The sequence below is a fragment of the Phoenix dactylifera genome, chromosome 12, assembly GCF_051530095.1.
Source record: "Phoenix dactylifera cultivar Ajwa chromosome 12, Ajwa_hap1_PhDact_Kaust_v1.1, whole genome shotgun sequence".
Lineage (NCBI taxonomy): Eukaryota > Viridiplantae > Streptophyta > Magnoliopsida > Arecales > Arecaceae > Phoenix > Phoenix dactylifera.
The window spans coordinates 24,938,864-24,949,534 of record NC_143201.1 but is presented as its reverse complement, the minus strand read 5'-3'; the positions used below and the strand labels follow the sequence as shown (position 1 = coordinate 24,949,534).

Sequence of the window (10,671 nt, the reverse complement as noted above, 5' to 3'; positions counted from 1 at the left end):
ATAACATATTAATGTATTAGGATATAATATAATATGATATTATATTTATAGTATAATACAAAAATAAAGATATAAAATATTATAATTATTAGTATAAAATAATTTTTCATAATAATTTTCCATAATTTTTCATAAAATAATTTTCCACGGTCCATGGGCTCTTCTTCGTGGTCCATACTCGAGGAGGACCTCAGCGTGGGCCGCGAGGTTGATGAAAAAAAAACAATAGATTGATTTTGGAAGGTATGGATAAGGATTAAAATTTTTTTCTTCTAAAATGTGGTTCAAGAAATGCATACAAAAATTGAAAAGAAAAATACCTTTTCTTACGGAAGGGAGTCTGACGGCTAGGGTTCTTGGCTCCAGCAGATTTTTAGGTTTATAAAGGGACAAACTATAAAATTATGTTATTTTAATATGGATATTTTTGTCAAAAATACAGCTTTCCGAAAAAGCTGAAACAGCTTCCTCCCAAAAGCTTCAAATTGGAGCTTCCTCCCGAAAGCTGTTTTCAGCTTTCCGCAAAAGCTGAAACAGCTTTTTGAAAAATTTACCAAACACAGTTTTTCATCTAAAAGTATTTTTGGAGGGCCAGAAAGTGCTTTCTGGTCCTCCAAAAGCTCCCCCAAACAGGGATCACGCAAGAGGTGGTTGCCTACGAGACATTTGCTACTTTATATTGAGTTGCCAGCTGTGTACTACATCGGTCAAGTGTTCCATCTTCCGACTCGCTACAAGCGTCATCTACTCCTCTAAGCCGCCCGTTGGTGCTGAGCCATTCATTCTTGTATACCATTTGTTATTGTGTGTCACAAAGATTTCGGAGGCATTAAACTCGTTCCCCATGGGAAAAATAAATGGATTGATTATTTGGCATCTTTTTTATTTGTTATTTTCAAAAATATTTTTTTAAAATAATAAATATTTTAAATATAATTATTATTTTATGAATTGGATTGCCTTCTTTACCGTTCATCATTTAGGAGATATTTTATGGACCGACTCTGTATCTGTTCCTCTACCTTTGTGTAGCATTTTGGTTTTTGACTCAGATAGCAATTTTCACGCGTGACTAATATGAGCTGCCGATGTACAATAAATAAATAAATAAATATTTTAGGTATAATTATTATTTTAAAAAAATGTTAGTGGTAAATGTGATGGTGGTAGCACTAATAGTGATGGTGGGGCAAAGATAATTATGGCAAGGTTCTAATAATGCAGTAGAAGGTAGATATAACAATGATGATAATAATGGTATGATGGCAGCAAAATGATGAAGTTTGAGGTGCCATTAGTAGTAGAGTTAGTATTATAATAAGAAAATATAATTTTTTATTTTTAAAATATTTTTATTTTCTAAAAAATAAAAATATTATTAAAAAAAATAAAAAGCGCTTAATATATTTTTTTATGTTGGTTTCTGTAATTTTATTTTTTAAAGCTGAAAAAAATAAAATAATGCAAAACAGGCCGTTATGGGTTTTTTTGAATATTTACAAGACCCATCTTTTCCTTTGTATTTTACACCTATTTAAACACAATATTAGCGTCATGATGTGCACATTATCCCGATTCGCGAGCCTCTTTCGGGGCATCGGACGGTCCCGGCACCCGATTTCGCGGCGTGAAATCATGAGCGGCTGCTCGCTTCGTTGTCTCTCGCCTCCCAACCCAGATGATCGCTTCTCGGTCTCTCACGAGCTAATGCCTCTCAAAACAAAACCCCGACCCTAGTTCTTTCATCTTCTTCGGCCCCGGGAAGAAAACACTCACTCCGAACCTTAATTTTGCCCTCTGCTTCGAATCACGCCGTTCCGGAAGGTTTCTTGGTTCTCGGTCACCACTATCTTCTTTCTGAAATTTCCACACAGTCGATCGTCTATGGAAGGTTGTATCTACGCCTGCCGCTCTTTCTAATCCTTTGTGCCGTCTCCAGGTTCCAACCATTCAGGTTTTGAGCTATGATTTCTTTTCTTTTTTTTATTTTTTTTTCTTGGTTCAATTCTTTTCTTTTTCTGTTTCGGTTTAGTTATTTTGTCATAGTTGTTATATTCGCTCATTGTATTGATTATTCTTATATTTTGTCAAACCATAGCGGATAAATTTGCTCTTTTAGTGTGGAAATTTCCTTGATATAAACATGTTTTTCGTTTCTCAAATCATCTATATCGAAAGAAAGAAGAAGAAACCCTAGAATGAGCTGTTCAAGCGGGACAAGAAAATGCGAAACTTGCTATTTATCAGTGGATTATCTGTTATAAGTTGATCTCAGATAATCATGTTTGGGTTCTTTCGCCCTTGATGGAGGGTTACATATAAAGTTCATGGGTTGATGATCAACTTTGATAGAAAACAGTTTAATTTAATAACGACTAAATATCTTTTCTTGAATTATAAGGCTGGTTAATGTTAGGTTCTTCTTCTTTTTTCACAACTATAAGACAAGGCTTTCTTGATTTTCCTCTCCTTGCTTCTTTATATAAATTTCATGCTGCAAAGTTTATATGATGGTTTGATTTGTTAGAAGTTATTTGCATATTTATGTGCGAGTTGAACTTGACTTCTTGCAAAGCTTTATAGATTAGTTAATGCCTTAAAGACTGACACCACATTAAAAGTTATAGATTATTGTTTGTTTGTTATAGCCATGTTATGTTTAATATTATATCCAAAACCCTCGTGCAACATCTTTACAGTCTCTGTCTAATATGATCTCTCTGAATTATTATTTTTTGGATTCTGGCTGATATCAGTTATTATGATATATGGTGAAACTTGTAAAACAAGTCTAGAAGATACCTGGAATGATCTAGAAAACTTTTTACTATAATCTATACTCTGTACACTGAATATCCCCCAACACATCCATCTAAATATTCTTATTCTGCCATGTCGTTTTGTTTTACCTATACCCTCTTAAGCCCAAAAATTGGAAGCAATACAGCATTGTTGGCTTCATTGCCATTTTATTAAAGTTATATACAAGTGATATTAGAAATATTTAGGAATTTTTCAGCCTAATCGTAAATTCTCCTGATTGTTTATGTTAATGCTATTTGATATAACACATATTTAAAATTCATAGATGCTAACATGTGTGAAACCATTAGTTTTAGATGAAACCAAACCAACTGCATCTGATAGAATATCTATCTACCTACTTAGTTTCTTGCTTTGGTTCGGCCAGCACATGCAGCGAAATTGTTTAGGGGAAATATTTCAATTTTGATGAAATTTTAGACCATTTCCTTTCCAAACTTTAGATTATTCTCTTAGTCTAGATGCCTTATTTTAGTGCAGTTGAGGCTATCATCCAAGATGTTTTTTCGATGACAGTTCCTAAGTTAACTATTTCAGGGTCAAGGATGGGCCAAATGTGATGGATCGATGTAAGAAGCAGAAAGCAATTATGCTTATATGGAGGCCAATCTCCACACAGTCAGGTTTCTTTGACCTTTTGAATTCATTTTCATTCCTCTTACTTAGGTTCTATATTTACATGGTCAAACATTAGTTCTTCCCCAGTAAACTGCTTTGGTCTTCATTTTTATTACATAATACTCTTACTTAGGTCTGTTAAGTATCTGCTGTTGTTTATAGTCTGTATATTGACTTCCTACCTTGACCCTAGCAGGGCCAGTCAATTAGATAATTGAGAGTGTTTGCAAGTTTTGTTTGAATATTCATCATACATGTTTCTATTTGTTCAACAACTTCCTTGTTTCTGCGGATAAGTTTTGCTATTACCAAAACAACCTAATCAGTCAAGTAGAATTGTGTTTTTGGAATTTCTTTATTTAAAAGGACATGGCTGTATCAGGTTCTGTTTTGGATCATTTGGTGACAGGATGCCCTGTATGTACCATATAGGTTTTTTTTTTTCCCTTTTTAGGACTATGTTGGATCCGTCACTTTTCTCCTTGATAACTTGAACTTTCTTAGAGTCCTATGCATTAGTTTCTGGCCAGAGATATATTATCATACAGTAATCTTCTTTTAACTTATGGCTTACATTTGTTTTTAGTCAAAGAAGTTCTGCACCTACATTAGACATCTTACTGGGTCAGCTGAAGTGAATCTGTATGCTGCTAAATTGATGCAGCACCGAGACGGGAGAGGGCTGCTGTGGCGACAGATCAGAGAAAACAGGGGAGAGAGGGAGGAAGAAAGGAGGAGAAGACGAGAGGAAGGGGAATGAAGAAGGAGAAGAAAGAAGGGAGGAAGAGAAGAAGGAGAGGGAAGAGAGAAAGGAGAGACGTGGGGGAAGAAATTCTTAATTCACTTCATTGAAACCCTAAGCATGAAGAGAGTCCCCTATATATAGGGCCCACTAAGAACAATTAACATAAAACCCCTACACAGAAATAACTCCAAATAAGCCCAAAAATAACAAAAATAAGCCCTACACTAATAAAATGCAAACAAGCCCAGAAATAAAAATAAAATAAAAATGTAAATAAGATGGTGGACTAGACGGGCGGATAATCAGCTCCGATGTCCCCATCATAAATGTTAGGTACTTAGGTATAACAAGTTCTGGAGACCTCTACCAATTCATTGTTTTCATCACCAGTTTTTCAGAAAAATGTCCATTCATTAAGTCAGCATAAAATGTTTTAGGACTGGAAATCTTTTTGCTCTAACCAGAATGTTGAATCCAAAAAAGTAATTTTATGGGTTTATGTATATTTGTTCCATATAATACATTATCAAATAAACCAGGTGTCCAGTTTAATTAACTATAGAAGGCTACTAGTGCTTTTGCTTATTTACACGTATGTTTACTCTGTCAATTTCATGACAACTTCCTTTTTTTTCGGGGAGGGGTAAGAATGACAACTTCGATTTAATAAATTTACCAGGCACTCCCTATATCCAAACACAATTATGGATTTTTATTTCTATTCTTGTCTTTTAATTTTTATCATCTAGAAATTGTAAATATAAATAGTTGAAATCTAAACTCAGAAATCTTTAGGTTGCAGTTGATTGCAGTGGAAGGTCTGATGTTCAATATGAAGTCCAAGAAGTGTGCAATAATGCATCCTCCTGTATGGATGATGTTCAAAATGTTGCGCAGGATGAACGAAATTCGGGCATTCCTACATCATTAACAGAAAGCACTAATGTGGTAAATAGTGATAAACAATCTGAATTTACATAAGGAAAACGATCTGTTTTGCTTTCATCTAAGATAGAGGATGCGCCTGGGAGACGTACCTGTGAAACTGACTTCAAGTCCAATGAGGCCATCTACCAGAAAGAAGGTACAGAGGAAACTCTACAGGAAGTAAGCTCCAACAATGATGCAGAATCAGGCTGTGGAGTTGAGAAACATTTGATCTCTGTTGAGGTTTATTCGTGCAAATATCATTCTCATTTTTTGAAGGAAAGCTTAAGTTTCATTATTCGTTTCTTGTGAACAAATATACTGGCATCTTTTGCCGGATATATCTGCAAGGTTTATTTAGCCACAATCAAATATCTTTCAACGGTGTTTTACTTACACATCCAGTTGGTGGAACATAACCGTCTATATGTATTAGCATTGAGGACTGATTCCAATAATGTTAAAACTTGTCTAGGAGTAGATTATGAACTTCAAAATGAGGCTAAGGTCTAAAATCATCTGATGCCATATTGCTACAGACCTGTGGTCTTGAAAGAAGAACCACATTCACTGTAAAGCATATAATTTTTCACAAACTGCTCCAATCCCATAATCATTTTCTTTTGCATCCCTGCAAGATGAGTGCGGATTACAATCAATAAATTGTCACACGGATAGCTATAATGTTTCAAAAATCTTTTTTTGGTTTGAATCAGGGAGAAGTAAGAGAGATCTTGATTGTGGCTTGATTCGCAAAAGATAAGGTGTAAAACTTTGAGAAGATAAGGTGTAAAACTTTGAGGCCAACCAGCTGTAAAGTTGTAGTGACCATAGCACTGTGCACTTGTATGGGCAACAGTTTGTTCTCGAGGGCATTAATCAATGAGATAAAAATAAGGTGTGTGATCAGGTAAGGATGGTTGGTAATCCATGTTTCAATGTGGTTCTTAAGAGTAAAACATGCCGAAGAACTTCTGAAGAAATGAAAATCAATCTCTCTGTATTAGATAAATCTAACCATAAACATAAGATTTAATATTTGAAGAATATTAGGTATATCGATATATGTTTCTATTGATCAGCATCGTTGCTATGTATGCTTAGATTTGTCCTTCAGCAAAGAGACCAATACATTATTATTCATATGATATTGGCGAATGCTTGATAAATATTTCTTTATCTATCAGCAACATTGTCTAATTGCAATTCCAAGCATGAAGTGCTTTGTTAGACTTTCTCGAGTTTAAACAAGCACATGGCATATCTCCTTGAATGGATCATAGACTTTGTCTGAAACCCATCACTTTGATGTAATGGCAATCATGAGGGTAATAACTGTTCTCTTATGAATCCCATTTTAAGAATGTCACCAAAGACATGTTTTGTAACTTATTTGGCACTATTTAAGAACAGCGCATTGCCATTGGATGAAAGCACTTAGTAGGATTAAATGGTTATAAAGTACTCTGGGCAGGTTATTTCTAGTATAAAGTTTATGTTTGCTTCTTCATTAATTGCTTCTGTTTATTACTAATTAACTCTCCATCTTACCTGAGAGAAATTATTCTTCAAGCATCAAATATACTGCTTTGAGCATTATTTTTGTTTATGCTTACTATAAATTTCTATGATTTATGAATAGAAGCTCCTTTCAATTTCATTACTAACATACTAATTGATTCAAAAAAAATTTCAAGCAAGATAGTTTGATTGCAGACATGCATGAAAGGTTCACCAGCTAAAGCCTGTGTTGTTTATGCTCCTGTTGTGGAAATTGGCGGAGAGGAATGCTTGTTACGTGCTTGTTGTATCCAAAAAACATTTGCTCATTTAAATTTATATAAACATCTCAATTATCCTGTTACCGGAGAGTGAATAGTGATTATGGCCAGTGACTTCATGGTAAGATGGTATTCCTTGACATTTAACTTAAAACAGAAGTCATTATCGATCCTTATGTTGAAGCAGGTCTTGTTCTTGAAAAGGATGCTCATTAAACATTGAAGGTGAAGTCTAAATATGTCTTCTTTTCATCTCTTATATATGTGTCTGCATATTTGGCTTCAGCAAGTTTTATCTTAAGATATGTTTATGATTCCTCGTGGCACAATTGCTTGGGCAAATATTTCTTGGTTTGCTTAAATTGATTCTTAGGGGTCATTGCTTGGTGCAGTGGTAAAAGGCTTGGGTTGACAAATGCAATGACACGGGTTTGAGTCCTGGGACAACCACTTTGTGCCAAAAAAAAAGCCAAAATAGGTCTGTCCCCGGGTTGCCTCTCCCATTACCATAGATTGCTGGTATCTTATAAGGCAGCATGCTTAAATCGATCCTTACAGCACATATCTCTGATCCCATCTCAAACCCTTTTGGCATCACACTTTCAAAACCTACATTGGTTCATTGTATTATCACATCATATTCTGAATAAGGATGTGTTATAAGAACACCTAATATATATGCATGTACAAAACCATGTATTTTTATCTGTATGTATGCTGGGTTTTCTGTCTCCCCTCTGGCTAGATTGGGACTTGGGATCTTTTCGAGATTTTGTTTTGTTTCTGTATTTTTCTATCTTAAGAAGTGCATCAAGCTCAAGGTTTGATGGAATAATCAGATTATTGATCTTTGTGAAAGCTCAATTCTGCAGATGCGATACATTTGAGTTTCTTCAGTGTATGAGGGTTTATGCAGCACTGGCAAACAATTTCTAATCTAATTGCTGCAATTTGTTCTGTTTGAACAAGTTCAGTTATCAGTATTTGCAAGCTAATCTTGTGCAATTATCAATTGCATGTTCACATGTTTGGAGCCATTTATTCATCATCACATTTATAATCAATAAATTGCAGTTTATTCCTTAAAACAATTAAGTGTTGCCATAATAGCATAAGAAAGTGAGGCTTGTGTGGCGACATGTATTGAAAGACCGCCAAGAATATGGTTTGCAAAGCTCTGCATCCTTTCTTACTAATGAAACTGCTTCGTGCCTTGCTGAATTGCAGCTGCACGCCACCTCGATGAATGTGAGTCACAGAAAGAGGTGATCTATTTTCACAAACATTCTCTTGTCACGTTTGTATTGTCAGAGATGTAAGAAAAATGTTTCTAAATCTGGAGATGCTTTAATTCAGGAAGAGGACTGGAAGATATGATTCCTTTGATGCATGGCACATCTTCAAGGTACATGGGTCAAAAGATTGGGGTGAGTATCACATCCGAGAAGTGCATTTTTCTCAGAGGTTCAAATTTGATGAAAGTGGATATTATCATTGCTGTGCTTTGATTCCTTTACCTGAGAACTTGCAAACAGAATAATTTCCATCCTCTGGATTCATATATTCAGGTACACTATGCTTCAATCTCAGTCATGAACTCAGTTCTCATTTTTTTGCTGCCTCTCTCTCTCTCCTCCCCCAACCCTCTCTCCCTTCCCTCCCTCCCTCTCTCTCTCTAATCTTGCCACTGTGACCTCGTTACTGTTGTTTCAGAATGGGACCATTGGTACATGTGGTGATACTGCTCACACTGCAGACATGCATTCCTAATTTGAGGTTCTTTTGCAATTCTTCTAACCAATTAGGTGCCGATTCATGCTATCTGCACATCAGATGTTTGTTCCATGCAAATTTTTAATCGTTCATTATAATACTGGCCAGTTACCCTGTCAGAATAAGAACGAAAAAGACCGCGAAGTTTTTATCAATAATTTATTTTCCAACACTGCCATTGTTGATAATGAATGTTCACTTTTATTTTTCTCATTAAGTAATATGAATCTATATTTATTTATTGTCATCATCTAAATCTAATTAATATGTGGTGAACTGTTAAAGAGGCAAGACTGCATTTGTAATTGTGGGCTGTTTGCATGTCAATTTCATGCATTATCAAAATGCTGTTATTGAGATAATGGTAGATTTGATTCAGATTTCAGGGCACTCTTGAAAGCCAAATCATTAGGTTTTCGAAAGGTACTGGTTCTGCGTTTTAGACGAACGTGCGGCACTTTGCCTATGGGATTTTGGCAGGAGAACGTTGCTATTGAACTTCTGGTATTAGCTGGAGGATATTGTTGAGTCAAGGGTTAGATTAGGTGGTGGTATATCGATGATGAATCTTGGTTGCTGGCAATTTGCAATTATTTGTACTTTTTTGAGCAAAATGGTGGGAGAGGTAGAGGTACCATACGTTTCATGAGCAATGAAGTGGGTGCTGCGAGATGGATAACCCAAAAAAATAAAATAAAAGGGGAGAGAGAAAGAAATAGGCAGGGGAATCCGACTCTGGTAACTTAGAATGCCCGGAAAAAACCATTGTGGAGAATACTGTTCTCGCTCTCTTTTTTTTGTGTTTTTCCAGACGTAGATGAAGTCATTTTCCTTGTTCATCTCTCCAGCAACTTTTACAACATTATGAGAAATGTTACCTGAGTGTTTGGCATTCCTAAGTTATTTGCTTGGATATATTGTTGGTCGACCATAAAATCCTGGAAGAGAAGCATGTTCAGAGTCATCTGACTCGAAGTCGAAACACCCTGGCCCAGGGCATGGTAAGATGAGTTGAACATATTCGTAAAATTTGCACTCAATTGGCAATTGTATTTATTGCTGACAGTGTATCGGATGGTGAAACGGTAAATAATATATCAGTGGAATGGCAAAACGTATTTCCAAGATGCATGGCTTATGTAACATGGAATAGGAGAGGGCAGAAACATTTAATCTTTTTTTTCTTCTTTTTATCACCGTGTGTTTGCTTGAATGATATTACCTCTTATTGCTTGGATAAGGGGGAGGGGTTAGGTCTGCTTGGTGTCAACCCGATGAGTAGATTAAAAAAGGTGAGAATTAGCCCATCCTAATCCTGTAAGATTAAATGATATAATTTTAGTAATCGCACCAACTTTGCTACAAGGTATCCTAGTCTGACTAATTTATTAGAATGCCATCCATAACCGGCATAGCCCAAAAATACCTGCGAGATCGGGGGCAAGCAGTAAGCTTTTAAATTGACCTGCTGCCTTCTTGTCTCCTAGCGAACCGCATAAAATGTAATCGAACTGCTTCAAATTATCATCTTAGAGAAAAATTTTGGAGTAGGCTGATACTTTTCGCAATAAGGCTACAAAGACCTATTTCTCGCATATTGCTTAAATTTTTGCTTTTGGCTTCGTATGGCTTCTGATTTTTGTTTGCTGTGCGAACAAATCACTAGAGATTGTGAAAAATAATATAACTTCCTGCTTCCGAAATGGCATTGGTTAGGAATCCGGCTTTGCTTTGTTCTGTTCTGAACGGGATACTTCCCTGAAGACCTAACACATCCTAACAATTTGGTTGAGCCCCAGAATAAATCCTTGCATACGGTGCTTCAATCTGCATTCCAATAGTTCTCAATAGAATTTCCTTATTGGAGGTGCCCCTAGGTGAACTAATTCAAATGCATACCTAGAAATTGTAAATAGTTGCATAAGAAAGATCACATCTTAGTAGATCAATAGAATCGCCAACATGGATAAGGATGAACTATTATTTTATTCTGGGTGATATGAT

At 35.7% G+C, this 10,671-nt stretch overlaps 1 protein-coding gene across 1 annotated transcript; it reads left to right on the top strand.

Annotated features, from left to right (window-relative positions):
- The first annotated feature begins 1,551 nt into the window (after positions 1-1,551).
- LOC103701460 (uncharacterized) lies at positions 1,552-8,914 on the top strand. Its single transcript, XM_088708858.2, is given in 8 exon segments — positions 1,552-1,954; positions 3,361-3,446; positions 4,982-5,270; positions 6,830-6,920; positions 7,052-7,101; positions 8,005-8,159; positions 8,251-8,462; positions 8,608-8,914. Coding segments are annotated over 5 exon segments (546 nt in total). The 5' UTR covers positions 1,552-1,954; positions 3,361-3,446; positions 4,982-5,204; the 3' UTR covers positions 8,435-8,462; positions 8,608-8,914.
- Positions 8,915-10,671: the final 1,757 nt, after the last annotated feature.